At 45.4% G+C, this 27,723-nt stretch overlaps 1 protein-coding gene across 6 annotated transcripts in view; it reads right to left on the reverse strand.

Moving 5' to 3' along the window:
- Lef1 (lymphoid enhancer binding factor 1) overlaps window positions 1-27,723 on the reverse strand; it is a 108,791-nt gene that overhangs the window by 20,611 nt on the left and 60,457 nt on the right. For 3 of the 6 annotated variants that reach the window (XM_035451038.1, XM_035451040.1, XM_035451043.1), the window contains exons 4-8: window positions 13,388-13,520; window positions 8,627-8,717; window positions 6,999-7,082; window positions 4,806-4,928; window positions 3,423-3,585 (exon numbers count right to left, since the gene is read on the reverse strand). In XM_035451038.1, coding sequence (XP_035306929.1) covers window positions 3,423-3,585; window positions 4,806-4,928; window positions 6,999-7,082; window positions 8,627-8,717; window positions 13,388-13,520 — 594 coding nt within the window. The remainder of the gene's footprint in view (window positions 1-3,422; window positions 3,586-4,805; window positions 4,929-6,998; window positions 7,083-8,626; window positions 8,718-13,387; window positions 13,521-27,723) is intronic. The other 3 variants (XM_035451041.1, XM_035451042.1, XM_035451044.1) reach the window with 1 other exon arrangement.

Here is a 27,723-nt window from a genome sequence, read left to right on the forward strand (position 1 = left end):
GTAGAATAAACAAAACAGGACAAACAGAACCAGAGGAGGAGACATGTATGGACAGTGGCTACTCTGTCCAGAAAGCCACTGTGTTTTCATCCAGTGATTCAACCAACCACAGGAAGCCTCAACAAACTGGACACCATACATGTATATACGTGAATGTAAGTATGCATAACAAGACATTGATCATTGATATTTATTAACTCATGATAAAAAAAAAAAAAAAACATGACTGCCGTGGATGGAGAGATGGAGGATCCTGGTTCAATTCCCAGCACCCACATGGCAGCTCACAACTGTCTAAATCCATTTCCAAGGGATCTGGCAAAACACCAATGCACAAAAGATTTAAAAAATAAAAATAAATTTTTTAAAAAGTGACTACCAAAAGGAAAAATGTCAGTAATCTGGGCGAAGAGAAAAAAAATGTCAAAAGACAAAAAGTCTGAAGAAAAAAAAAAAAAAAACAGTCTGCCACTTTTAAGTCTGTCTCTCTACTCATTGGAAATGTCTTGTGCCCTACATCACCTTCGTGACAGGAGGATATTGGCATGATTGGGAGCTTTGTAACCTGAGAAAAATCTAGAATAGTGAGTTAAAATTAACTCCCAAAAATGCACATCAAAGTTGGATGTTCTCCCCAAACTACCAGGTGTTTGTTGTTCATGGCAAAACAGTAAGAGAAGATTTTCCCTGAGGGCTCCTAACCCTCAGAGAATGAACACATGGTCAAGAACCAAAGGTCACCGATTGGACGAGTGCAGTAGTAGGTCTCACAACAGTCTTGCATTTAGGAAAAATAAAACTTTAGGAAACTAGAGCGACAGCCTTCTTTACAGGTGTTTCTGAAACACAACTAAGAAAACATTTTCCTACCTTGTTGATTACTGAAAAATATACATTTTTTTTAAAAAATTCATGTATTATCAAAAACTGCCAAGTCATAGGGGGAAACATTTGTTTAATTTTAAGAAACTGCTAAGATATTCCAACAATCAGGTTGTAGCAAATGTGTAGTAAGCAGACTCCAAACAACAGCGGGGCAAGTCAGTTTATTTTAAATAAGATTTGGGCCATTGATATTTATGATACATATTAAGAAAACTTTGATTCATCCATAGGAATGGGCATTTCTATTTTAGAGACAGTACAGATGAATTTTAAAAAAAAATCAAAAGATAAAATGTTCCGGGGTGGATTTAAGATCCACTTTCAAGCAGTGTAATCACGCCAGTGTAAAACTTCATGATTTTTAAAGCCAGAACTTTAAAAGAGCCGAGAAGCGAGGCCCCACCAGAGGGAGTGCTCAAAGGGCAGAAAACCTGATCCTAATCAAAGATCCAGAGGCCTATAAATAGAAACAGGTGTCCAAATCAAAGACAGAGAGAGACCCCAAATGAGAACCATCCCTAAGACACACATGCTTGGGTCTGGGGACCGTTCAGGGAGCCGAGAAAGTAGCAATTGTTGGAAATGTGCATTAAAAGGAGGAAGCATACCTCAAAGATCATATCCTCACCCTCTTGAGCAGGAAAATAATTCCTGCTGCGGGGCCAGGGGACATCTGACTCAAAGGCAAAAAAAAAAAAAAAAAAAAAAAAAGGAAAAAGCTAAGAGAGGTATGTGAGCTGGAATTAAAAAAACAAGAAACAAAAACAAAAACAAAAAACCCAAAACTTCAATCCCTCTTTGCCTCTGCTGGAGAAAGTGGTCACCAGCCTTCAGGCTTTTAAGGTAGAGCCCTTCGAAGCTGGTGGGATCACTCCTGCGCTGAGATCTGGCTTGGGAATCACTGTAATTATCATTATTAAGTGTTTAAGAATCCATAGGGAGATAGGGCATTGCACACAGAACACCACAGAGTATAATCTGCCACTGTGCCCAGGCTTCGAGTGCTCTGTGTCTCACAGATTGGAACTAGCAACGGGTTGAGGCTCTCCACTGGGAGTCCATAACTCAAGGCCTGCTTCTGTGTTCTGTGTTGGCTGCCGGCCTCCTAAATGCCTTTATGAATGTTTAATGGATTGAGTAGGGAGAACATTACTGTGTCATCAATGGCAGCTAACACACAATCCTCTCTATGCTTCCCAGAGGTGGCTAGAGCCTCCTTACCTTGTTTGAACTTAAAACAAAACAAAACAACAACAAAAAAGTCAAAAACACATATACAGGGGCATAAACTAAACAGAGCACACACAGGGGGGACTGGTACATAAAAATGAAGCATTCCTAATAAATTGTAATGCAGTGTCAGCAAAAAGGTAACTTTTGAATTGGATGAACTTGAGTTTGCCCTACTGCTCTGCAGATACCTGGCTAAGACCTCTTCCATCCTGTGGGAAAGCGGTTGGAAGGAATGGCTAGTCTTTCGGAAAGCTGTCGGAGAAGGAATTTTAAGAGTTCCCAAACCCTGGTTATAGTCTAGCGTCTCCCTATATGACAAGGGGTGAGGAACTGTAACAGCATGGACTAATGGAGGGATGCAAGGGAAAAGAACAACCCAGAAACAGCACTTGTGGGCTTTAATGGGAGAATGAATTCCAGAACTCAGGAGGCAGAGGCAGGCGAATCTCTGCAAGTTCTAGGACAGGCTCCAAAGCTACACAAAGAAACCCTGTCTTAAAAAACAGCAACAACCACCACAACAACAACCATGACTTCTCCAGTCCCTACAGCTCTGCTTCTGTTTGGGAAGGTGAGGCTTCCTCTCTCCTCTGGGCTGGTCTCCCAGAAGCCCTACTATAGCTCCTTCTGTGGAGACTGGCTGCCAATCCTCACCCCTCTCCCCACACTACTCCAGTTGGGGACATCTATCCCCTAAGGGCTATGTCCCTCAGGTCTCATCGTAAGTTCAATGTCCTCAGAAGGGCCTTTGCTGGCCTCTGTGATTCTCTTGCATATTCCTGCTAATCACAACCACTGTATTTACTACCAAGTTTAGTTTCTTCTTCTTCTTCTTCTTCTTCTTCTTCTTCTTCTTCTTCTTCTTCTTCTTCTTCTTCTTCTTCTTCTTCTTCTTTTCTTCTTTTTTTTTTTTTTTTTTTTGCTAATATCTATATCTGGCCACAAAACACCATACTCCAAGAAAGCAAGGGATGTGGCTGTTTTGTTCAGCAACTGTTACCAAGCATCATCACAGACAAATAAAGATACTTGACATACAGAGTGGTGGCAAAAGCAGTTATCAGTTCCTGGAAGTTTCCTATGTCCCAGGCATAGTCAAAATGGTTTATAACACACCGATCAGTGTACCTTGTGCCCTACTTCCCAGAAACAAAATTGCGCATGTGTGCACGCACACACACACACACACACACACACACACACACACACACACACACACACCACCTGACGTGTAACTAGTCTCAGCACACTTTAATGAAGCCGTGCCATGGTTGCCATAACCGTTCCCGCATCCCGTTCCTTACCCTTCTGCCCAGGATCTGGTTGATAGCTGCGCTCTCCTTTAGCGTGCACTCGGCTACGACATTTGCCCTCATTTCCTTCATGTATAACATGAAAGCGTTCAGAGGCTTCTTAATGTGAGGTCTTTTTGGCTCCTGCTCCTTTCTCTGTTCATGCTGGGGCTTCCTGAAAGGTGGCGGTGGTTAGGGAAGAGACGGGAGAGAACATCTGTTCACACTGCCAAATTCAATGTGAGGATGACCCTTCCCAGCCCCTGGGACACCAACAACAGCGTGTGGCTCCTCTGATGAAAACCCAAGTTGCAAACAATCAAACCACAGGGTTCTTCGTTTACACAATGACCCTGAATTAAATCTCCTTCACTCTGAGAAAGCTCCAACTAGAGCCCCAAAGCTGAGGCCCTTGGTCACCTCCAAAGAAGCTGCACACAAACTACAGGTAAGCATTCCCTTTCTACTGCAATGGATGTTTACTTTGGGGGATGGGGATTAAAGGACACTGAGAAAAGCAAGCACTTTCCCCCAGCCCCTCCCACCAAGCACACGTGCGTGGGGTGTGTGTGTGTGTGTGTGTGATTGACAGTATATCAGAGGACAACCTTGGGTGTTGATTCTCAGTTGACATCCATCTTGGTTGTTTGCTTGTTTAGAAAGGGTGTTTCACTGGCCTAGGGACCACACTGGCCCCAGGGTTCCTCTTGTCTCTGCCTCCTTGGTGCAGGGGTTACAGACATGTGCCACTACACCTGGCTTTTTTACAAGGATACTAGGGTTCAAACTCAAGTCCTCACTCATGCAAGACAAGCTCCTTACAACTGACCTGGCTCCCTAGCCCCAGTGAGATTTTGACCCTTCTCACCAAATTAATTTCATTTGAATATATTTTCAAGATCTTTATGGGCTGTTATACATTGCTTGCCTTGCCCTTGTCATCCACAGACTTAAGAGGCAGAGTTTCTAATTCCTCCATAACAAGGTAATATAGCCTGGCTCTACAAGTTTGAGCCAATGCTGGCCCAATAGGGAATCTGATGTCGATGACCACTTTTTCTTGAATTCTGTGTTGATGTCGATGACCACCTTTTCTTGAATTCTGTGTTGATTTCGATGACCACTTTTTCTTGAATTCCAACCTGGGCAATTGCATTTCCAGAATGATGTGCACCGAGCACCACTCTGTCCTTCATTAAAGGAAAGTCTGGGGTGGTAAGTGGTCTACAGATCACAATCCCTCTACATCTAGACCAGGGCTCCATCCTGGTGAGTGTCCATCAACTGTTACTCGGATAGTCCTTTCCAGTCTCAGAATCAAGCCCCTGTTCTCAGAGCCTTCCAGGCTGAGCTACATGGAATCTCACAACAGAAGAGGGGGCGGGGTCTACTTACACGTGCATTAGGTCGCTGTCAGTGTGGGGGTGCTCCTGTTTGACCTGAGGCGTTACAATAGCTGGATGAGGGATGCCGGTTGTGTGGGGGCCAGGAGGGCCGGGAATCATATGATGGGAAAACCTATACAAAGAAAGGAAAACACTATGCACTGCTGCTGTTATGAGCAAACCTAGGCAGAATTAGAAGAGCACTCACTAACTGCCATTGGCTACAAGTGAAGATGTATGTGGATATACACCTGAGTGCTAACTATAGACTGGGGAAACAATTGTCTTGTTTGTTTTCTTTCTGTATTCAACTAGAAAATATAATTATTCCCTGGAGTTTTCCAAACTGGCATTCTTCCTCGGGAGGGCAGCAGCCACAAGATAAGGGGAAGTTGAATCCATTTTCCTGCAAACAACTTTCCAACAGAAATTCCAATAAGAGAAATTACTGGAAACATGACACTTTATTAAAGATTCAACCAAAGATATGGCATTTCAAATCGCACAGGAAGAGTATGCTTATATTGCTGACTGTTGCATTTACCTCAGAAGGGAAGAACTGAGAGACAGATGGGACAGGAAGAGTCCTCGGCCCCTCATTTATAAGTCTTAGCAATCATCCAAAATGACCTTCTACACTGCAGTGAAGTTTGGGAGGCAGGGCCTGAGGGAAGAGCTGGTTCAGGAGCTAAGGGCAAGGCTTAAGCTACAAGGAAGGACAGGATTCTGCATCCAGGCAGAACCTCCATCTGCTAATGCCTTTCTCCTGGGCAAGAATATATAGTATTCAAAACATTATCCTGCCCATCACAAGCCATTGCAAAAGAAGGGATCTTCCCTGCTAGAAAAAAAAATAATATTCCAGATGTTTGCTGACATATCTCAGCAACACTGAGTAAATTTGGATATGCCTTAGAATTTTTTTCCTTCTGATCAGCTTTAGAGTAAAAGCTTAAATTTCGAAAGGAAAAGTCTTTGGTCTTTCCCAAAGCCTGCACAACTGAGCCCTCATTGGGAAAGGAGAAAAGAATATCTATCTGTTAGGGGTTTAGTACTTCAGAAACAAACTTCTTAATGATTTTATTTTATTTTTCTAGAGACAGGGTTTCTCCGTGTAACTTTGGAACCTGTCCTGGCACTCGCTCTGTAAACCAGGCTGGCCTCCAACTCACAGAAATCCACCTGCCTCTGCCTCCCCAGTGCGGGGATTAAAGGCTTGTGCCAACAATGCCTGGCTCAAACTTCTTAATTATTAAGGAGATAACAATACAAATATTGACTAAGTAATGATGTCCTGCTAAATGTAAGGATACATGATGCTTAGATGCTGGTTATCTCCCTGTGAGGAAACCTTTGTCTTCAGTTTAAACAAATGAAGTCTAGCCATCTAGAGTTGTATTTCACTGAATGAATATATATATATATGTTGAAGTTGAAATTTGCCACATAAACTGTAAACATCAAACCCACATTTAAAAAAATAAAAATAAAAAGACAGATTCACATCCAGTTACTAGCTCACTAGCTCAGCACTGGGACACTAGCTTCCTCAAGAAAGCCACATGGGACACATAGATGCCACAGCACAGGCTGTGTGTACACCACGGACGTCAAGCACAGGGCACAGACGGAATCCCTTCCAGAAGCAGAAGCACCACACAGAGCAGCCCCAGCGGGCTTCACTTGCAGAAACATGTCCACACAGGGCCTGATTCACACACTAGGATGTACATCCTGCCATCATAGCTGGGCAGCTTGTGCAGACTGTCCGATCTCCCCCCAAAAGCCGAGGGCCAGTTGAGGAAGGATCTGGGCTACGGGGTATTTTCAAGTACTGCCGCATTAAAATGACTTAAGTCTCCACAAAGGAAGCCATTGTAGAACTCTGACCCAACTCCTTTCATTGCCCTCTCCCAGTCCACCTGCACCCCCCCCCCCCCGCCCTGCCAGCATGATCTAAACCAGACTCTGGGGATAGTTGTCATCCCACAGGCAGGTGGCAGTGAATTCTGGAGTTGCAATGTTTCCTAGTGTGGCGGGTGCCTTGGAGTCACTGTGACACCTAGTGTGGGAGCCAGGCACACTGCACAGACGCACGCAGGGGCTGGGTTATGCGCTCCCAGCCAGCCAGCCCAGAGGCAAGCAGGGCGGGGTGCGCACAATGCGAGCAGGGGAGCAGCCTGGCCGTTCCACCTCCACCTACCTGGACATGGAAGTGTCGCCTGACAGTGAGGATGGGTAGGGTTGCCTGAATCCACCCGTGATGGGATATACAGGCTGACCTTGCCTGAGGTCACAGAAGAGAGGAACCCATCAATGACACAACACGAGTTACCAGCTAGCAGTAAGAGTTTGGTGACAGGACAGAGATGGGTATTGGAAGGCAGCAGGCCCCCAGCATTTTTACATGTGACTGGTTTCCTTCCTCACCCTCCCATGTGTCAGCCATCAACTCACCGGGGGCCTTGAAGAAACCCCCCTCCCTCAGCTCTGAACACAAGCCAGCCCATCGGTGCCTTCTTTTATCCCTTTCCCTCACCCAACACCTTTAATGCAAAGTAGTACTTAAAGATGCTTATTGAGTATAATGCAAACCACAGAATAGTAAACTGTGCCTTCAGAGAAGCAGCTTAACCAATTCTTTATCCAAACCTTTTTGAGAATTTAGAAAAAGAAAGGGCACAACTCTTCTATTTACATAAAAATACACATTTCAGAGACCCCCCCTCCAACTATATACCCCCACTGGAATGAAGAAATCAAAGCCTGATTCACTGCAGTTACTTTTCTTCTCCCTGAGAGGTCCCTTCCTCTCCTCTCTTCTCTCAAGTCCCACTTTTTCTTTCCCTTGTCTTTATTTCCAGCTGCCAGTGATGGCGTAGGCATACTGCTCCTGAGTGGCTGAGTTCAGCCAGAAAAACTGAGCTAGGGCTGGATGGATACACAAAATTAAATAAACGAATGGACAGAGACTTAACGTTAAAAGGAGAGGGAGTGGGAGCCCTGGACTTCCTGGAGAAAACGTCAGAATGTCTGGGTGTGCCGATGGGGTGATGCCATGGGGGCTGTGGGGACAGCAGGGAGAGCTGTCTGCTCAGCGGCAGCGCCATTTCAAGTGGGACAATTGAGGAGGGAAGGAGGAACTGACTCTGGGCTGGAAGAGAGCTGTGTGACAACAGCCACACTCTGCAAAAATCATTATTCTTCTCATCATGTATTTCCTTTATCTTCATAATTTAAAAAAAAATGAATGGGCAGCGGCATTTGGCATGTTTCTGGAAATAACCATCACAAAGGGAAACATTAGCATTGAAATCTAAAGGGATCCCAAGCTCCCAAGTCCTTCCTCACTCCCCTGAGTGAGCCTGGGTGCTTGCTTATTAATGTTTGAGGGATGCTAGTGTTCCATTAATTTGTCTTTAGCTCTGTGACATTTGCCTCACTTAGAAGCAAAAGTAGACATCCAACGAGTCTAAGTCCTCTGTTCAAAACTATGAGTTGTTAAGGAGACACGGGAAGAGAGAAGCCGCTGAGCCTCAAGCTTCATACTGGCACAGCAAATGCCCAAAGCCACAAACCGAATCCATAAAACTACAAGCTTCAAAGAAAATGCTGTGCAGTCATTCTCTCCACAAATTAGCAGAGGGGGGGTCAATCCATTTCAAAGTCCCTCTGCTTTGTTTTTTGTTTTTTTGTTTTTTTGTTTTCCCTTAACCTTTCAAATTGAAATGAAATAAAGATAGCACTTTGCTACAGAGCTCATGTCCATGAACGGAAAGTGGAAGGACACGTGTTCCAACACCCAACCCAAGGTTGTGGGAATGCTCTTACCAGCCGAGGGGTGGGGTGATCTGCCCAACAGCACCCGGAGACAGGGGGTAAAAGGTGGGGATTTCCGGAGCTGGAGGGTGTCTGGACATGCCTGTTAAAAGGAAAGGTATGGTGTTTACAATCGGGGACAATCACTCGGAAGAGCTCGAGAGAAAGGCAGTAAAGGGCTTCGTGCCATTTAGTAATTCTGGTATAGGAAGTGCCCATCAGATCCGGTGGATGGAAGTGAGTCTTTCTTCAGATTCCAATGCCTGGCGAAACAGGGTCTTTAGACAGCCGGTTGTAGCTGAAGAAATCCATGCTGGAATGAAGAGACTGCCAAGAAGAGAGTCACCTGGGCAGTCTTCTGACGATCTAGTCTGCCCTTGTTGTTCCACTTGAGGAAAATGGTAGGCCAGTGTTTTTGTGTGGAACGGAAAAATGACAGCCCTTCCTAAGAAGGTGGCCTGCCATGGGGCTCAGAGATTAGGTAAATTGCCGTTTTCACTGGTTCCCTTATGAACACATAGATTTGGGAAATGAGATGCCTCAGAGGAACAGAGATTAATTAGGACTCTTCTGCAGCCTCGAAGTGGTCACACTTGATATGATTCATTTGTTCTGTGCTGCCATTTCAGCTGCCTGTAAGCTCCTCATCATCTCTAGTCCTCTGGGTCCAAGGTCACACTGTTCTGGATTAGTTGTATTCTCCAGCAAAGGGGAATGCCACCAGATTGTTTCTCATGCTTGAGCTCTCCTGGGAGCTGAGTGCCCTGTGACTGGGAAACCCACCTAATCCTAGTCCCGGATGGCATCCCTTTTTAGACCTTACCTTAGGTAGAGGGGGAAACAAAACCGACAAGGCAAAAATACAATCATAGATTATGAACTGCAATGTACTGGGAGAGGCGTTTCTGAAAAGCTCTAGGTAACTTACTTCATGTAGCTGTCCACAGTTTCAGAAGACCATTTCCATATAGGGCATAAGTACTCACCAGAACTCACCAGCCAGTGACTGTGAACGCATTGGTTAATACGTGGAAACAGATGAGCACATTGAGGGCGGGGCTCTTTCAATAGTATGGGATTTTACTACACAACATGCCCGTGGGCCTGAGCATGTGAGACCTAATCACGTGCTACCTTCAATGTGGACTGATACTGATGGTGTGTTTAGGACAAAGCACCTCTCAGTTCCTTCCCCAACAGCAGAGAGGAGACTGGTCTGCATGTTGCACTCAATAGGGCCCTCACCTCAGGTCAATGTACATTTACTGTTTTCAGAGTCACTTCATATCTCTTTAATTCCCGCCCCCAATTTTTCTGGACACACTAATTTCCATTGATTCCATCCCAGGGGCTCCCCAAATTTGTTCCCTAGCATGTCTTCCTTCTTTCTCAAAGGGGTAGTCTTGAGTTCATGCCCTGGGACCTTTGGCAAGTTTTTCAACTTGTTGCTTGCTAAGATCCCCAAATCCTCAAATCTCCCAGGATCTTCTGGGAGGTTCAAGTTAAAAACAAACTACTGCCCACTGCAAAGACAGCCAGACCAACTGTCTTTGGTCTAGTTGTGAATATTAGAAATGTGAATTCTACTACTTTTAAATGAGAATGGTTTCCAAAGACAGTTTCTATTTTCTGGGTATTTCTGCATAGGGCTACTGTATGGACATAGTACCATTATCCCCTCCGCCACCGCTAACCCACCACCCCAGATGAAGCCGACTAGCCTATGGGGACATTGACATAGTGACTCTGGTCTCTAGCTGAGCTAGACAATACACACCGAAGAAAGCAAAAGCATAAAGCAATAGAAGGAGTTAGTTCAGGTTTGGAGGGCCAAGTGTGCAAATGGCATTATATAAACTCGCTATTATGTAAACGAGCACCTTCAAACCATAGTTTACATATCCCCTGAGGTACATGACAAGGAAGTACATGAAGCCCAGGACAAACATGCAATTAAAACCAGGATACCCATGTTAAAACAACTAGAAAGTGTGTATGGAATACACTATAATAATCACAAATTTTACAAAGGAAAACAAAGACTAGATAAAGCAGAGAACTAGGTGCTCACACCACTAGTCCCTTCTCTAAACATGTCTGGAGAAGTGTTAAAATAAACTAGGGTCATACAACGCAATGGAGAAGAGCAGCAGACAGGCAAGCAATGGGCTGGGGGGGGGGTCATGAATATAATCAGAAGATTATAAACTGTTGTTCAAAACTGACCTGTCCTAGAATTTTTCAGAGAAAAACCACTCAAAAATAATGTGTTGGTTTTTCTGTTTTGTTTTGGTTTTTTGTTTTTCAAGACAGGGTTTCTCTGTGCAACAGCCCTAGCCATCCTGGAACTTGCTCTGTAGACCAGGCTGGCCTCAAACTCATAGAGATCCATCTGCCTCTGCCTCCCAAGTGCCAGGATTAAAGGTGTGCGCGACCACCACCCAGCTCAAATATGTTTTTTTTTTTTTTTTTTAAACAGTGACTGTCTCAAAATGCTCAATCAGGACTCAGAAAACATGTTTTCATCATAAAATTAAGCGAAACTGACATACATTTGGTAAATTTTTTTTTGATAACTGAGACTTCTAAATCTCCAGTCTTTCCTCACTCATGTCAGCACAGTCTGCAGATGCGTACCCCAGCTCAGACCTGCATTGTGATCCGGAGCTACACGACACAGTGTCCATGATGGCTCGCCCGAGACAGCCCAGAGATACTCAGACACACAATGGAAAACATCATACTGGCTTTGTGTCTTTGTTTTTCCTTCATGCCCAGCACTAACAACAAACAGAAGAGAAAAACAAATCCCTAGGATCTCACAGGTTAGGCAAACGTGCTGTCATCAAGCTACGTGCCCAGTTGCCAGGCCAACATTCTTACCTTGTCTACACAAGGACACTTGAGTTCCACTCAGGTCCAAGGCCCACAGCAAGTGTTCAGCTAAGTGTTCGATTTAAACCGCTAAGGGTCTGAGATCTCTAGTGATTGACCACTAAGTGGTAAATAGCAAAAAAGAACAAATGGGTTCCGGAGGCCACTCTTCTCATACCTTCCACGGAGGGTGACCACTGCAGGTGGGAGGGTGAAATGCAAGCAGGGGCATGCTTTGGCCTCTGCACTCTGGGCTTTCTTGTGTTTTATAGGGCCTTCAGTTTTGGGATCTCCAAAGCCCTGCTGAATCCCAAGGTTGCATGTGCAGGGCAGGGCAAGACAGACAGACAGACAGACAGACAGACAGACAGACAGACAGACAGACTTGCTGAGAGGGTGGGACACCGCAGGGTAAGAGAATCACCACCTCTTGCCCAGACCCTCCATTCGTCACAGGCAAAAACCAAGCATTTTGAATTTTATTCAGACTTCATAAAAATGAGTTTTTCTGCAAATGAAGAGCAAGTGGAGCTTCATCATTAATACAGAGAAGTGAGACTGAAATTATGCTGTCTTGAGTCTAAACAGAGATGGTTTTGTACTTTATAATATCTGAGCTGGTGATGCAACATAAAAGAGGGCAGTATAATAGGAATGAAATGGAATGAAGAAATCTCCAGAGGCCGAAAAGAATAACCCTGGAGGCAAACAACAACAACAACAACAACAAAATCTCACTTCACACCTTCTGTACTTAAAATAATAATATGTATTTATATTATATAACATATATAGCAAATAAAATATATAGAACTAACTATGAACAGTGGCTGGAGGTGTAGCTCAGTGTTGGAGTGTTTGCCTAGTATGTGTAACCCCCTCTTTTTATTTAACTAATTAAATAAAAAACTGAAAGCCACCAACATCTTACATGGTAGTCACCACCCCCACACTACCCCAAGCTAGGGTTTCTTTTTTTCATAGTTTTAGTTCTCCATGGCTAGCTGAGGTCTAAAATATCAATAGGAAAGTCCAGAAATGAATGATTTTATACTGAGTGCATGATGAGAGCTTTGGCTCCTTGTTCCCTGCCTAGGATATGTACACCATCCCTAGACCCCCACGTCCACACTGTGTGCACTACTCCCCTTATTCACATAGTAGCTGTCTGAGTCATCATATCAAGGGGTCTACTGTCCCAGCATAGCAGTGCCTGTGGTCCAATAAGCCCGGTGTCATTTAAAGCTGACCCCGAGGGCACAAGCAGTTATGCTGGGGAATAAGGTATCCCAACAGGAATCAATGCAGTTTTCAGTGGAAAAGTTCTGTTCTGGACTTCATATGGAGGAGAAAGAAATCACGTTTCGATTTCTAAGATCTGGGATAAAACCACTTTCCTACCTGTGACGTAGGAAAGAGAAATCTTTGCTAGCTATGCTGTTCCTTCTCCAACAACAAGAGCTATGGCCACAGTTGGAGAGAAAGGTTAGCGATAGAGAAAACTGATTAAGTTTGGGGTTCACATCTATTCAGTGGGCATGGGGAGTGGGGCTTGAAAAATATCCCCTGTAAATATTAGTGAACAAATGGCAGAGAACAGAGCTTTAAGTCTGTTTGTACAACCTACTGGTTTGCATTGCAGATCAAAGTCTTTTTCATATCTGCCACTTGGAACACTTTTACACTTTTCTTCTGTTTTGTTGTTTTTGCTCTTGGTCATTTTGGGGTTTTTTTTGTGAAAAAATTAAAGCGACAACAATTTTTATGGACTTCTGAAGAACTGACAACCAACTGTATGCATCTTCGAGTGCATTTTTGACTCACATGGGGCAAAGACACCTGCATACCTGGAATACCAGGACTCGGCTCAAGAGACCTGGGCAGGCCGGAGATGCTTACCTTGCTTGGAGTTGACATCGGATGGGATGTGTGACGGGTGTGATCCTGGAGAAAAGTGCTCGTCGCTGTAAGTGATGAGGGGGGTGAGAGGGTGGACGGCGTGAGATGGCTGCACCACCGGCACTTTATTTGACTGCAAAGTAACCACAAGGCCAATCGTTAATATGGCCTCCTGCCTCTTGTCTCCTGTCCCCAAGAAGAAAAAAAGTCACACAGGACCAGTAGGCAGTCATCGTTAAGAGAACACAAAAGCATGTAGTCCTGACCGGTTGCCAGCATTTCTACGACAAATACTCAAGCACAAGAATACCCCTCAAAGAAGCTGATGGTGACTTCACCAGTGGCCTGCAGAGGATATCTGGCCACTGTGTGTCACATGACCCGAACCGCTGGACACACATGTTTGTACTTCTTTCTCATTCCCTCCTTTCTGTTTGATAAACAGCTGCTAGGTCAAAGTCGTGACCTATAAGCTCTTTACATATGGCTTAGCTGTAGAAGACATTCAATTAAAAAAAAAAAAAAAACCTGCCCTTTGAACAAATTAGCGATCAAATATTGGCAACTGAAACAACTTGGTCGGCACAGATTTATGATTTACAAGTCCGTAATGCCTTAGCACATCTTTCGATACGATGCTCCGACAATTTTTGCACGTCTTGTCGCTTTGTCAGATGTGATCATTTGCTTTTGCTGCTACTCAGTTGTCTCCTGCTCCTCTGGCTTCCACAAGAATTCCCAATCTTGTGTTTAATTTCACAACACAAAAATAGGAGTCTGAAAGAACACTTTCAATTGCTAACATCGCACATTTTAACATTCTTCGGTAGGGCACTATGGGTCATGCCTGTAACCCCAGCACTCAAGAAGTTGAGGGAAGGAATGAGTGTTGGAGGCTAGCCTGGACTAAAGAGAAGACCTCATTTTAAAAACAAACAAGAGCTGGGGAGATGGCTCAGTGGACAAAGTTGCTTGCTGAGTCTGGTTCACCATAAAAACCTTGGTGTGCTGGAGCATGCCTGCAGTCCTGGCACTGGGGGAAAGGAGACAGCCAGATCCTAGGGCTTGCTAGCCAGAGAGTCCAGCCAAAATGATGAGCACCATGTCTCCAAGATGAGACGGATTGGTAGAAGACTCCTGACATTGACCCGGTGTGTATCTGTGGAGGCAAGGGTGTGTGTGTGTGTGTGTGTGTGTGTGTGTTTGTGTGTGTTTCAAGGAAACTTTGTTCTTTTGTACTGGGGATCTGCTAACGCTTTGCACATGTTGGCCAATAGCTATCTAAAATCTGAGACAGGTCTTCAGAAAGTTACCCTGGCTGGGCCTCAACTCATGACAATCCTCCTGTCTCAGGCTCTCAGGTAGCTTACATCACCATGTCAAACTTACAATCATATTTTATTGAATTTGGAAGCCCAAAAGTATGTAACTGCATTCTCAAAAAAAAAAAAAAGATCCAGATTTGCATGGCATTTATTTATAATCTGTGATGGTTTTGACTGTGGCAAAGTTAAAAGGTGTCCTTCCACCCAAGCCAGGTGAGGTAGCACATGTCTTTTGTCCCAGGCTTTGGGAGGCAGAGGCTGGTAGTTCTCTTGTGAGTTCAAGTCAGTCTGGTGTACACAGCAACTTCCAGGCCAGCCAGGACTATATAGTACGATGCTTCTCAAACAAACAAACAAATAAAAGGTTTTCTGTATTCTAGAAAGTGCTGACTAAATAAATCAGTAAGGGTAACGACTTGAAACAGGCTCAACTTAAAAGAAACAACCATTTTAAAAGAAACTAGCTAGTGACAATATAATGTATTTGCTTATGTGCATGTGTGTGCCTCTGTGGAGGGAGAGGACAGATAGAGGACAGAGAGGAAGAAGGGAAGGACAGAGGATGAGAGGGAAGGAGGGACAGACTATTTAGATTCTCTTGCATCAGGCTCCCGAGTGCCAGGCTTAGTGGTATGTACCACCATGTCCCATCCCTAATATACTGTCTTTTTGAAAACATGGTAAGTGAACATTGACCTTCATAAAGTGATTCATATGTTAACTAACTGGATTTAACCATTCCACTTCAAACCCTGTTAGATGTGGTAAATGCATACAATTTTATTCACAAATAATAACAATGAAAATAGAAAGAAACCTCCCCATCCCCCCAAAGAAACGGAATGCAACACACTTATACACACATAAAAGGTGGCTCTGATTTCCACCATCTACTCGTTAAAGCATCCTCAGAAGGATGCACGTTTACAAACGTGCACGAGCAACTCAGATTTCAGAGGAACACAGCACAGCGAGCAAGCTCACCAGTTCAGGCTTGCCTTCCCCGTAATTAGTTTGAATTAGTGACATTTTACTGTGCTAGGCCAGGCTAAGATGATTGTGGAATGAGTTTCTCAAGAGGTAAATAAATCATTTTAAACAGAAATGGAGGAAGTGGACTGAGGTGTGTCCTGACATGAACTGTTCAAATGTATGGCCCTGTCTCGATGGCTAACAGACTCTACAATACATCGAATGGGGCTGCAACTATGGTACACACTCACTTGGAATTCGGTGCTTTTTACCAAGAAAGCACCAGAAGGGTCTGATTCAACAAGAAGGTCACCCTCAGGGAAATTAGGAGCAATCATCCTGGTGACACTTAGTGCTCCTTACACCCATCATTACAACCAATCACCCAAAAGAGAACCATGGGCTGGGAACAGTAAAGGCAGACGGTAACGCTTTCTTGGGACAATGATAGGATTTCTACAGTGCTTACTATAACAAGCCAGAAAAAAAAAAAAAAAAAAAAGGAAAAAGTATCCTTGTAGATTGTTGGGCAATTATGCTTCTGCTTGATAATTATCAGGTCCTCTCTAATGGGAACCTTTGCATGGCTCATCTAGCCCTCGGCATTTATCAAAGCCTCACAATTTTCTGCTACATATATTAACACAAACATCTATGCATCTAAGTGTGCAAAAGGCTTAAAAAATACTTTAATGCTTTTCAAGTGTTAATGATGTCATTTACTAAATATGCAAGAGGGGCCTCTGAAATACAGGGGATTCAGGGCTAGGGAAGAGGGCTGGGTAGAGACAAAACCACACATTATTTTTTAAAGTAGAATAACAAAACAACAACAACAACAACAAAAAACAACCCTCTTGCTTCCCAAATTTGAAAACTGATACATTTCGACCCTAGTTTAGAATAACTACTCCAACTCCTATATTGAAAGTCTCAAAAGTGTAATTGCCAAGTAATCAAAAAAGATATTTTCTTAGGGTTGTTATCGACAGCACTGCAGAGATCTTCTGGAAGGATCTCTCTGTTTTGCATGCCTTTCTTGTCTCCAGAGCACCACCCTTAGGAGCTCGCATTGGCAGGCAGCGTTCCTTAATGTCTGACCTGTCCCTCCAGCCATACGGCTCAGACTCTGGTGCCATGAATTTTTGCTAAATTATGCTATCCTTGCTCTCCTCTTAATTTTACGGTTTTCAACACAGATTTGCTTTCCTGTGGGAAGGAGATAAGAGGCTAAGGATTTTAATTTAAGCTCTGGCCTTGTCTTATATTTTGCAAGATGGATAGTGCAAGCAGCCCTAGTAGGTGTGTTAAAGGCAGCGTGGATTATGTCCGTTTTTTTTGTGGCCAAAAATAAAAGTCACACGAAATCTCAACAGTATGTGTGAGCAGAATTCTAAGGCCTCCTGAAGACCATTTCCACGATGTGTGTAAATGAAGCAACGTGGATTCAAGCTACACAGAAGCTGCCTGCTGCAGTGCTCCTATGGCCTGAATTTGTAACACAATGAACAAACAGCCACAATGCTCCTATGGCCTGTTGTCCTCAGTCCTCAGTTTGTGACATGATGAACAAAAACAGTCAGAACCTGGGCCCTGCCACTGTGGTTAAATCCTAAGACAGAAAACAAACACAACAGTTCTGGATTCTGCTCTTCTCATCTCCAAGTGGCACGGTACATTTTCTGGGAAAAATGATAAAACCACTACCTAAGTCAATCTCACAGCAACTTTGCAGGCAGTGACATGTGTGGGTGCAGGTGTGTCCACTTATTAAGTGTCTGAAGATTTCCCAAGCACCATTATGGCTCTGATAACACAGATACGGCCTCTACTATCACACAACTTATCATCTCGGGACTTGGAGGTGGGGACAGCCAGCATTGTGGGGAGCGCGTTCTGGAGATGGACACTACATTCAAAACACAAAAAAGACCTAGATCTGAAACGCAAGCAGCAAGTGATATGGACTGGACAATGCTGGAGGCAGCATGGGTCTAGTCCCGTGCCTCCACCTCACGGTAAAGTTTCGAGAAACCTAAAGAACAATTACAGTCCTGGCCTCTTAAAAGACGGGGAATAGAAGCAGAGGTCACTAAGGCAGGGGTAGGCAGTGAAACCAGGACCATGGGCAGTACTGGTACAGCCCAGCACATCCCTCTGCTCTGGGCCTGGGGGCTGCCCCATACACAGGCTCCAAGCTGCAGGGAAAACAAATGATGGTTTTGCCCTCTCTCTTTGTTGAGCACTGTGCACACAGTACTTCACTCCATGCAACCCAGCTTTCTCCAGTCCACCGCTGAGAGAGAGAGCAAGGGTGGCGTTTGCTTCTTCTTCACCCACGGCCACGGTTAGGTAGATCTTTCTTCCCAGTAGAAGCAGCAGATATTCCCAATATGTGTTCCTAACTTCATTATCCCTGATGGCTGGGACGCATAATCACTTCATCTTTCTGAGAGACGCTGGAGGCGCTCGCTTAGTCACCCCAAACTATTGCTTGGAGACATTCAGTAACCTCCTTAAGCCCCCAAGGCAGGAAGGGGCAGAGTGAGACCAAAAACTGATTCTAAATGCAACTAGTGAGGGAGCCAAGGAAAAGTAATGGAGATAGAGGGAGGGGGGAGCAGGTACTAGAAGACTGACAGAAAGCAAAGAGGGGGACAAAGCTGCACAACAGCTGTCCTGCTTATTCCGGGGGCTCAGACATGGCTGTTGAGGAAATTGGCAGGCAGCATTTCCCAAGCTTGGAAGGCTCACCACTGGGCTATTCCACCATGCTGAACATAACAGTAGTGGCAACTAATACTAATTGAGTACTTACTGTCCACCAGCACTTGGTCTGCAAGTCCTTCTGAGGCAGGCAAGATTATCGCCCTCTTACAGTGAGATTAGGGAACTACATGGAGACACTCAAGAACTCTCCTGAGGGCATGGAGCTGGTGTGGCAACGTGCACAGAGCCTGGCTCTGGAAGCCAAGTATATTTCCAGCATATTCCGTGGCCTTGGACTCTGAGCTGACCATCCTGGTCATAGCTGACGGTGTGTGACATCTATGTGATGACTCTGTGGTCTCTGTCCTGGGTCCAGGAATCGCCTCAGACAAAGAGGCACCTCAGCAGAGGTGGTCAGGGCAGCAGAGACTCAACAGCCACCTTTCTCTCCACAGCTGGAAAATCTCCCAAGGCAGGCTGGCTGGCCGCCGCCCAGGCGGGACCCTGCAGGTAGGAACCGCTCTGGCATCACAGCCAATAAAACCCACACCTCCTGTGGATATGAAGTGGGTGCCACTTAGGGATCTGAGAGCCATCTCCGAAGCCAGGTTCCCAGAAATGACCCACTCACCACTGGCTGGCACCTGACCATGTGGTTCACCTCCCTCCCAGCTGAGGCCCTGGGCCTGCTGGGAAGTGCGAGAACTGGGTGAGCGGCCGTTTGACCTGGCAGTCTATGTCCAGATGTCAGCTTGGGATCTCACCGTGTGCAAAGCCAGCGCGTGCCATTACAACAGCCTGTGAATGTTATCAGTGGCATTCTCAATTATAACTGGAACATGGGGATAACTGGAATAAGTACATCACCAACTGACCAAGGAGAGAAATGGCACCTGGCCTCAACCCTCACTGTGGGATTTTACTTTTGAAGTCTGGTGCTCCCGAAATGCAGCCGTGTGACCTCATTTGTGTCTTTCCCTCTCTTCTGAGAACCACAGTCCCAGCCTTCTCACAGAGGGATGAATTAACCTATGACCAGGGTGCACTGAGTTCCTCATCAACTAGATAGAGTTCTGCCTGAAACACTCTCGACCATTCTCCACAGCAGAGCATTGGGCTCAGGCCCGGTGTGGCTTTCACATCTGAGAACATCACTGTTGTGAGATAGCAACCTCTTCCAGGTGAGGAGGGAGCCCCAGACTCTCACCAGACTCACACCCAGGTCTGGAGCAAAGGGGTTAGTCTAGAGACCTTAACCATCAAGACACAGAGGCCTTTTCTGACAGGAAGCAATGAATATGGCCTGGGTGCCCCAGAGTGCCTGTCCCTACACGAATGCTTTCGGATGTGCTCCGGCACGTCTCCACCCAAGTGGCTATCATTACCACGAGTTTACAGATGAAGGGGCCGAGTCCTTTTGAACACAGAGCTAAGTAATAATTAGTGGACAGATGAGCTGTGCTGGAGTTGGTTTGATACCAAAACCCTTGGTCTTAGCACCCCAGACGGGTTTTCAGTTCCTTCCCCCACATCTGTTCCACGCTACCAGCCAGGTGAGAAACATCCCAGCAGTGACAAATGGCTTGGAGAAGGCTGGTGCTACCAGCAGGTCTCCAGCAGACTAGTAGACTAGCTGCTTTAAGACAAAGGAAAAAAAAAAAAAAAAAAAGCAAGGCGTACCCATGATTCTCCAAGCCATTAGTTAGTGACGGCACATGGTCTATTTCTTGATCACAAGCCAACCTCATACTGGAGGCTAAGATTGCGTTTCACAAAGAATACTGAAGTTCTAAGACAATTTATGTAAGATTACACTGAAAGTTAGTTGCAAGTTAGAATTTGAGCCCTAATCTGTGTGACTCCAAAGTCTAAAGCTTGCATACTAAAGAATCAAAACAAGGAAGCCCTGGAGTCCTTTGGTTATCACATGTCAGCCACCAGTGTCAATGCAGTTTAATATTCGGACATATAGGCACTGGGGCAGAGTTCAAATTCTGGCGTGCAAGTGCAAGTCAGCTCCTATACCTGGTAATCCGCTTAGTGTCCCAGAATCTGTTTCCTCATTTGCAAAACCGGTGGATACTAGCTCACAGGGTTACATTGAGGATTAACAAGCAATACAAGTAAAGCGATGAGCTCAGGTCCTGCCCCATCTGTTCAGTAAATGCTCTGTGGCGTGGGTACAAAAGAGGGTCTGAAAAGGATTGTATCCGCTCCCAACTTCAAGCCACACATCTCTGAGGCACCCTGCCTGGCCCTATGCTTTTCTTTTTCTTCCAGGTGAATTACCACAAAAGACTCTCCTTTCCTGCTCCAAAAAACTTTCAATTTGTGCCTAAGTTTCAAGAATTTTCCTCTGGTTCCTGCTTGTTGAAGTACCTTCCCCATCCTTTAAGACCAATGACACCCTGTGCCTGCAACCTGAAACAATCCTACCGTTCTGGTCTGGATCTCACTGCTGCATGCAGGCTCACACAGCTGGTCACTGCTGCATGTGGGTACACACAGAGCTGGTCACTGCTGAATGTAGAAAAACACAGCTGGTCACTGCTGCTGCATGCAGGCACACACAGCTGGTCACTGCTGCTGCATGCAGGCACACACAGCTGGTCACTGCTGCATGCAGGCACACACAGCTGGTCACTACTGCATGCAGGCTCACACAGCTGGTCACTGCTGCATGCAGGCACACACAGCTGCTCACTGATGCATGCAGGCACACACAGCTGCTCATTGCTGATGCCTGTAGGCACACACATCTGGTCACTGCTGCATACAGGCACACACAGCTGGTCACTGCTGCATGCAAGCTCACACAGCTGGTCACTGCTGCTGCATGCAGGCACACACAACTGGTCACTGCTGCTGTATTCAGGCACACACAGCTGGTCACTGCTGCATGCAGGCACACACAGCTGGTCACTGCTGCTGTATTCAGGCACACACATCTGGTCACTGCTGCTGCATGCAGGCACACACAGCTGCTCACTGCTGCTGTATTCGGGCACACAAATCTGGTCACTGCTGCTGCATGCAGGCACACACAGCTGGTCACTGCTGAATGCAGGCACACACAGCTGGTCACTGCTGCATGCAGGCTCACACAGCTGGTCACTGCTACATGCAGGCACACACAGCTGCTCACTGCTGCATGCAGGCACACAAAGCGGATCACTGCTACATGCAGGCATAGCTAGTCACTGCTGCATACAGGCATACACAGCTGCTCACTGCTGCATGCAGGCACACACAGCTACTCACTGCTGCATGCAAGCACACACAGCTGCTCACTGCTGCATGCAGGCTCACACAGCTGCTCACTGCTGCATGCAGGCGCACACAGCTGGTCACTGCTGCATGCAGGATCACAGAGCTGGTTGCTGCACTTGTTTTATTTCTCTAGCAGCAGCAGGTAACACTGTAGATCCCATCTATGCTTCACTTAGAGGCAGTTTCAAATGATTTAAATCTCAGATAACCTTTACAGTCTTAAAAGCCTCAAGATGCTGATGAACCTTTGTTTATTCAGATTTATCAAGAAACATTCATCAAATCCAAAATTATAATAAAAATCTAAAAACATTTAACACATCTTAAGATGGCAAAATTTATTTAAAAACCATTTTTAAATCAAAATGAGAACTACATTTCCCCCTCTCTTTAGTGTCTGCTTAAAGGAGACCTGGATTTTCATCCTGGGTTTTTGCATTCAAATCTCCACTGTGGCATGTCATATTTCAGTCTAACTTCACAGATACACTGTTGCACTGGAGATTATTCTAGAAGTTTCAGACAATTGCAGATCTTCTTCTCTGATACTAGATCAAAACCTGACAGGTGGCAGAGACTTTCTTTGTGGTTAGTCACAAGGTACGTCACAACCTGTGGCAATGCAGCTTCCTCCTCCTACACACACCATGAACTAATATGGTGCAATGGTCATTTGGAAAGTGAAAACATTAGAAAAGTTCACTGGGCCAACACATTTCTTTGCATAGTGTTGTATAACATTACTTTAACTATATTAAGATGTGTTACATTTGTTTATGTAGTATTTGTTTAATTATGTAAAGATGTGTTGCTGTTTCATCTTGACTGCTCAAGGCACCCGATGGTTCTAATAAAAAGCTAGGCAGCCAATGGCTAGGCAGTAGAGGGATAGGCAGGTCTGGTGAGCAGAGAGATGGGGGGGGGGAGAGAGAAGAGAATGACGGAGAAGGAGAGGGAGGTGCCTAGGGCCAGCCAGCCAGGCATCCATCAACCAGTCAAGACATGGAGTAAGATGTACAGAATGAAAGAAAGGTAAAAAGCCCCAAGGCAAAATGTAGATGAAGAAAAACAGGTTAAAATAAGTTACAAGAGCTAGCAAGAAATGAGCATAAGATAAGGCCGAGCACTCATGACTAATCATTCTCTGTGTCATGGTTTGGGAGCTGGTTGGTGGCCCCAAGGAAAGCTTGTTACAACAGTGTGAAAACCACATTCATTCCTGATCCCAATGTGAAAGCTTCGAGACTGAGGAGAGATACCACTCTCATAGTAGTGTGCATCAATTTTCAAAATTCTAGTTTTTGTTTGAAAGCTTAATATTTTTCTTAATCACTGGCAATAAAATATATCAATTGTTTTCACACTGCATGGCAGGTGCCTCCTACTCACTGTACGAGAATATGTCAGACACCACATGCTGGTGTCTGCCTTTCAATTATATACTTGGACGTCAAAGGTTAATAAAGGTGATGGTTTTAACTGGCTTGTTAAGGATATCAGTGGCATTTGACCTTTCTGGCAACACAGTGTAGAATGCAGCCACTACACATGCAATCACCAGCTGTTTTAGCCAACTTTGCTTTTGTACCAGCAGTGTAAATGCCCACACAGTAATAAAGACAAAGTTTTCTGCTGCTCTGAGAACTGCTTTTTAAGTTTAGAGCACGCTTTGGGAATTGACATCTGAGATGAAGTAACAGCACGTGACTAATTGTTGTGTGCAGGTGACACCAACCAGCTGGGTGAAAGGCATTATTCAGGTGACTTCAGGAAGCAATTATTTCATGGCTTACATATTTGGGATGGTTTTGAATATGGAAACTACACTGTATGCCTTTACTACCTTGTACTGTTGCTATGTGTCTGTGTAACTATTTTCTCTCACTAGAAAGAGTTGTAACTAAGTGATTTCCCCCTGACATTTAACTCAAGTTCTGGCAAGTCCAAGACGGTGAATATCTATTTGTCATGTGATTGTCTGAACAGGCTTTCAACACTGTCAAGTCAACTCCCTTTAAGGAAGAATTCATTCATACCTTTATATTACAAATGGGGATTTCTGTCTGTATTGTCTTTCTGTTGTGGCATGAAAAATTATACCACCATGCTATATCTGCAGTTTCCAAGGGGCAGGGCTTTGGGTCACTTTGATCAGGTTCTCTGCTCAGTGTAAGACAAAGCCAACTTTTGGTATAGGCCTGGCCAAGTTCTGTTGATAGCAGAATTCAATTCCCTGTCAATGTTCCCATTTCTTTACTGGATGTTTGTGGGGGAAACACCCACATTTCTTGACAAGTGGTCCTCGCCATCATAAAGCCAGCAATGGTGTGTCAAAATCATTCAGGTTTTTCAGTCTCTTCACTCCCTCTTCTGTGACCAGCAGAGAAACCTTCATGCTTTTTCTAAAGGGCTCATGTGACTCTCCCAGGCCCCTCCAGTAATTTGTTTTCTGGTGTCGGGTAGAGGAGGATGAAGGAAAGGGCAGTCACACCAAAACTAATAAAAAGCAGGCTCGGTAGGCAAAGCACCTGCTGCTCACACATGGGGACTATAGTTTGGATCCCATTACAAGTAAGCATGTCAGTTCTGGTAGGTGTGGTGGCCCACCTGTCATCCAGCAAGCAGAAGAAAACAACAGGATCCTGGGAGCAGGCCAGCTAGCAAGCCAGATATCTCAATACATAAAGTGAAGAGCAATCAAGGGAGATGCATGCATACACACACACACACACACACACACACACACACACACACACGCGCGCACACCACAGAGGAAACATAGCTTCCTATTTGCCCCTAGTATCATCCTTTGCAAACAAAAGTGAAGTGTCATGACACACCATTTGGAGCTGTGATTATTCTGATTATAATGTTACTAGGTCACCTAGCTTTTGTGTTCCTTTGTTCACGCATCCAGTGTGTGCTGCCTGTCCTCACCAGAGCCGTTTGTATGTACTTGAGGAAAAAAAGGAACAAGCGGTAGGATGTGCGTGCCCTTCCTTCCTCCCCCCCCAATCTGGGAAATCAGGCAGAGCTGTGGTGGAGGAGGCCTGTCACATGAACTGCAAAGTCAGAGCTGAAGGGACATGGGATGAGGAGGGCATAGTCACATATGTACATTCGTGCACACACACCCACTCATCAAGGAGAGTTGAAAGTCAACAACAACGACAACAACAACAAACCTTCCTTTGAAGAATATCGAGGTAAATTCTAACAGTGCTTTGGCTTGCTTTCAACATTAACAGTCAGTAACGGGGCAACTGGCTGCCTTTTAGAAATGGCTGTGTCAGAGCTTAAGCTTTAGCTGAACTGATCTGACTCTTTGGGGTGCCTGGAAAGAAGACACAGAAGCATGCTTCAAGAGAGGTGGGAAGTTCAAAGCCTGCTGAATGAGTGAGACAAGAGGAGGGTTAAATTTTCCCTACTTTTCCTTAGGGAGTATCGTGTTCAGTGGGCACAACCTTACACTCCTAATTCTACCATTGGATTCTGCCTTAAAATTGTTCTTTATTGTATCTTGCTCCAGTCTTACTATACAACAATAATGACACAGCAGTCTAAGCTACAAGTTACCCAAGGCTGGCTTTCCTGGACCAAGCTTGGCCATGGCTTTCCTAGCTCTTTTCCTTTTGGACTTTTGCTTGCTATAACCATGTTCCTCTTGCTTAGACTTTGTATTTTCAACTCCGTAAAATTTCTGTCTTTAAGGACATGTAAAGATTTCAAACCAGACTCCTCATGGTGCTGCCAAATCCCATTACAGTCAACTGGAAGCTGAAGACTTCTCTCTAACCAACACAGTAGGGAAAGGGTCTTGTGGTCCCTCTCAGGAAGGGAGTGTGCTGTCACCATCACGAAAGCTGACCTTCAGCTCCCCCAAAGGATTTCTGTGAGTTAGGGTCTCGGGGGAGAGGGGGTTCGAGGCAGGAGTGCAGTGATGTGCAGAGAGGGGCATCACGGTCAACACAGGAGAGAAGTCAGTTGACAGAGAAAGACTGGAAACCCCTCCTCGACTAGGCTACAGACAACAGAGCACGTGTGAGAAAAGCCCGTGACACTAACTCTGGAGAAGACAGGCTATGCAAACAACCTAGAAAGGACCCAGAGCTCACAAGGGAAGGCGTTCCTGTGAATGTCTGTCTTCCCAGCTCACCAGCTCACTTCCACTCTTGGCTGTGCCTTTATTGATTTTTTTTTTCTCAACAAACTGTCCCAATCTCTATTACAAAGCCTCCCACAGCCCCCCAACCAATACAAAGTGGGAGCCCATTCACCCCGGTCTTTTATCACCTCTACAAACCCGAACATGCTTCTGCCCATCTGCTCACAGAGAAGGAAACCAAGGCTCAGAGGGACTAAGCTTTGCTGAGATCACATCTGCTCTAGTCCACTCTGATGAACGGGTCACTGGGGAAAGTTGAGATCTCAAAGGGGAGACACTCAACACTGGGAGCCCCAAAGGGACCCCCTGTTCTCAGTAACTGGAGTCTGTAAAACAAAGAGACTGTCTAGTAACAGAGGGAAGACCAGGGTAGGCATGAGAGTGACGTTTAATGTGTGACATTGTGACATCCATCACCGGACTGATCTCACAGCCTTAGACACACCACTAGTGCTCTGAGCGTACCACTGTTTTTCCTGAAGGGAAAAGAGGGGAACCAACCTCAGTCAGGATAAACAGCCAAAGACAAACCAAAGCAGACCTGAGGTTTACTGTGCTACAGGCAAAGCATTCTATGTAAAGTAACATAGTGGCTAATTCCGAGGCCAGAAAGGAGAGGAAGCATCACAGGTGCAAGGCTGGCTAGCATCACAGGAGGCAAGGTCAACAGGAGCAGCAGCTGGAAGAGGGACAGGGACCTGTGATAGGGACCTGTATATAGAGACCTGTCTACCGTGGAAGTTCAGAACACAGAAAGATGTCAAATGTTCACAGCACGTCCTGGGCCATGAACACTGGAAACCACAGATCTGTGGATTGGAATGGGGGCACAGTGTGATTAGGAGTGGGCAGGGGACAGGATGCACCACGGTCCCTTGATTAAGAGAGAAATGCTTAGCTCTTCATGGCATAGTAACTAACTGGCACTGGCGTATTCAAATTTAGTTCAGTTTGGTGACAACAGTATTTGTAGGAGCACTGGTCAGGTTTTGTCAATGTGACACAAACTAGCATCACAGTTGAGGAATTGCCTTTATCAGACTGGCCTGTGGGAAGGCACAGTCACTGTGGGCAGAGTCACCCCAGCCAGTAGTCCTGGCTAGTATATGAAAGCAAGCTGAGCAAGCCTCCCCTGTCTCTCCTGTCGTTACCTGGCTTTCTACAGTGACAGACTGTAACATGTAAGCCAAATAAGTCCTTTCCTCTCCAAGTTGATATTGGTTATAGTGTTTTGTCATAGCAAAAGAGAATAACTAATACAGCAGGCCAGGGGGAAATAGCAAGACAAACTAATTGAGATAGATTGGGGGAAAGATCTGGATCGAGAGCTCCTCCGGGTTCCAAACAGAGCTCTTTGAGCAAAGGCTGTATTTTCCCTCGAAATCCGCTGATCATACCTCATAACCACGTTGGGCAACAGGGAAGGGCGGGATGCCAGGCCTGAAGGGCACTGCTCTGGGGTTGAGGGGGCACGGTTGCAGCAAATTCTGGCAAGTTCTCTCAAGCTCATCAGCCATCAGTACTGAGTAGATCCTGCCAGTTTTCCTGTGGCAGGTTTAAAACAAACTCTCCCTCTACCATCCAAGGACGGCTGACCCAGGGAAGAGTCCAGTGTCCTCTTCCCTGTGTTTCCCTTTTAGAAGGTGGAAGACACTGCAAGGCATTCGGGATATCCACAGGGAAGGAAAGAATGTTCCAAGCCTGAGAGAGAACTATAGATGCCCTGGGATGGGGCGGCCAGCTGGAGCTTACTCACGGTCAAGGTCAGAGAAATCCCACAGTCAGCCAGCTGGATTGCAGATGCGTGGTGCAAAATTCCACAGGGGCGAAGCCAGCAGACTGACACCTAATTATGTCATAGCGAAAGGGGCCCTTCCCACTTGAAGTGACTATAA

Source organism: Cricetulus griseus (genome assembly GCF_003668045.3).
Source record: "Cricetulus griseus strain 17A/GY chromosome 1 unlocalized genomic scaffold, alternate assembly CriGri-PICRH-1.0 chr1_0, whole genome shotgun sequence".
Taxonomy (NCBI): Eukaryota; Metazoa; Chordata; class Mammalia; order Rodentia; family Cricetidae; genus Cricetulus; species Cricetulus griseus.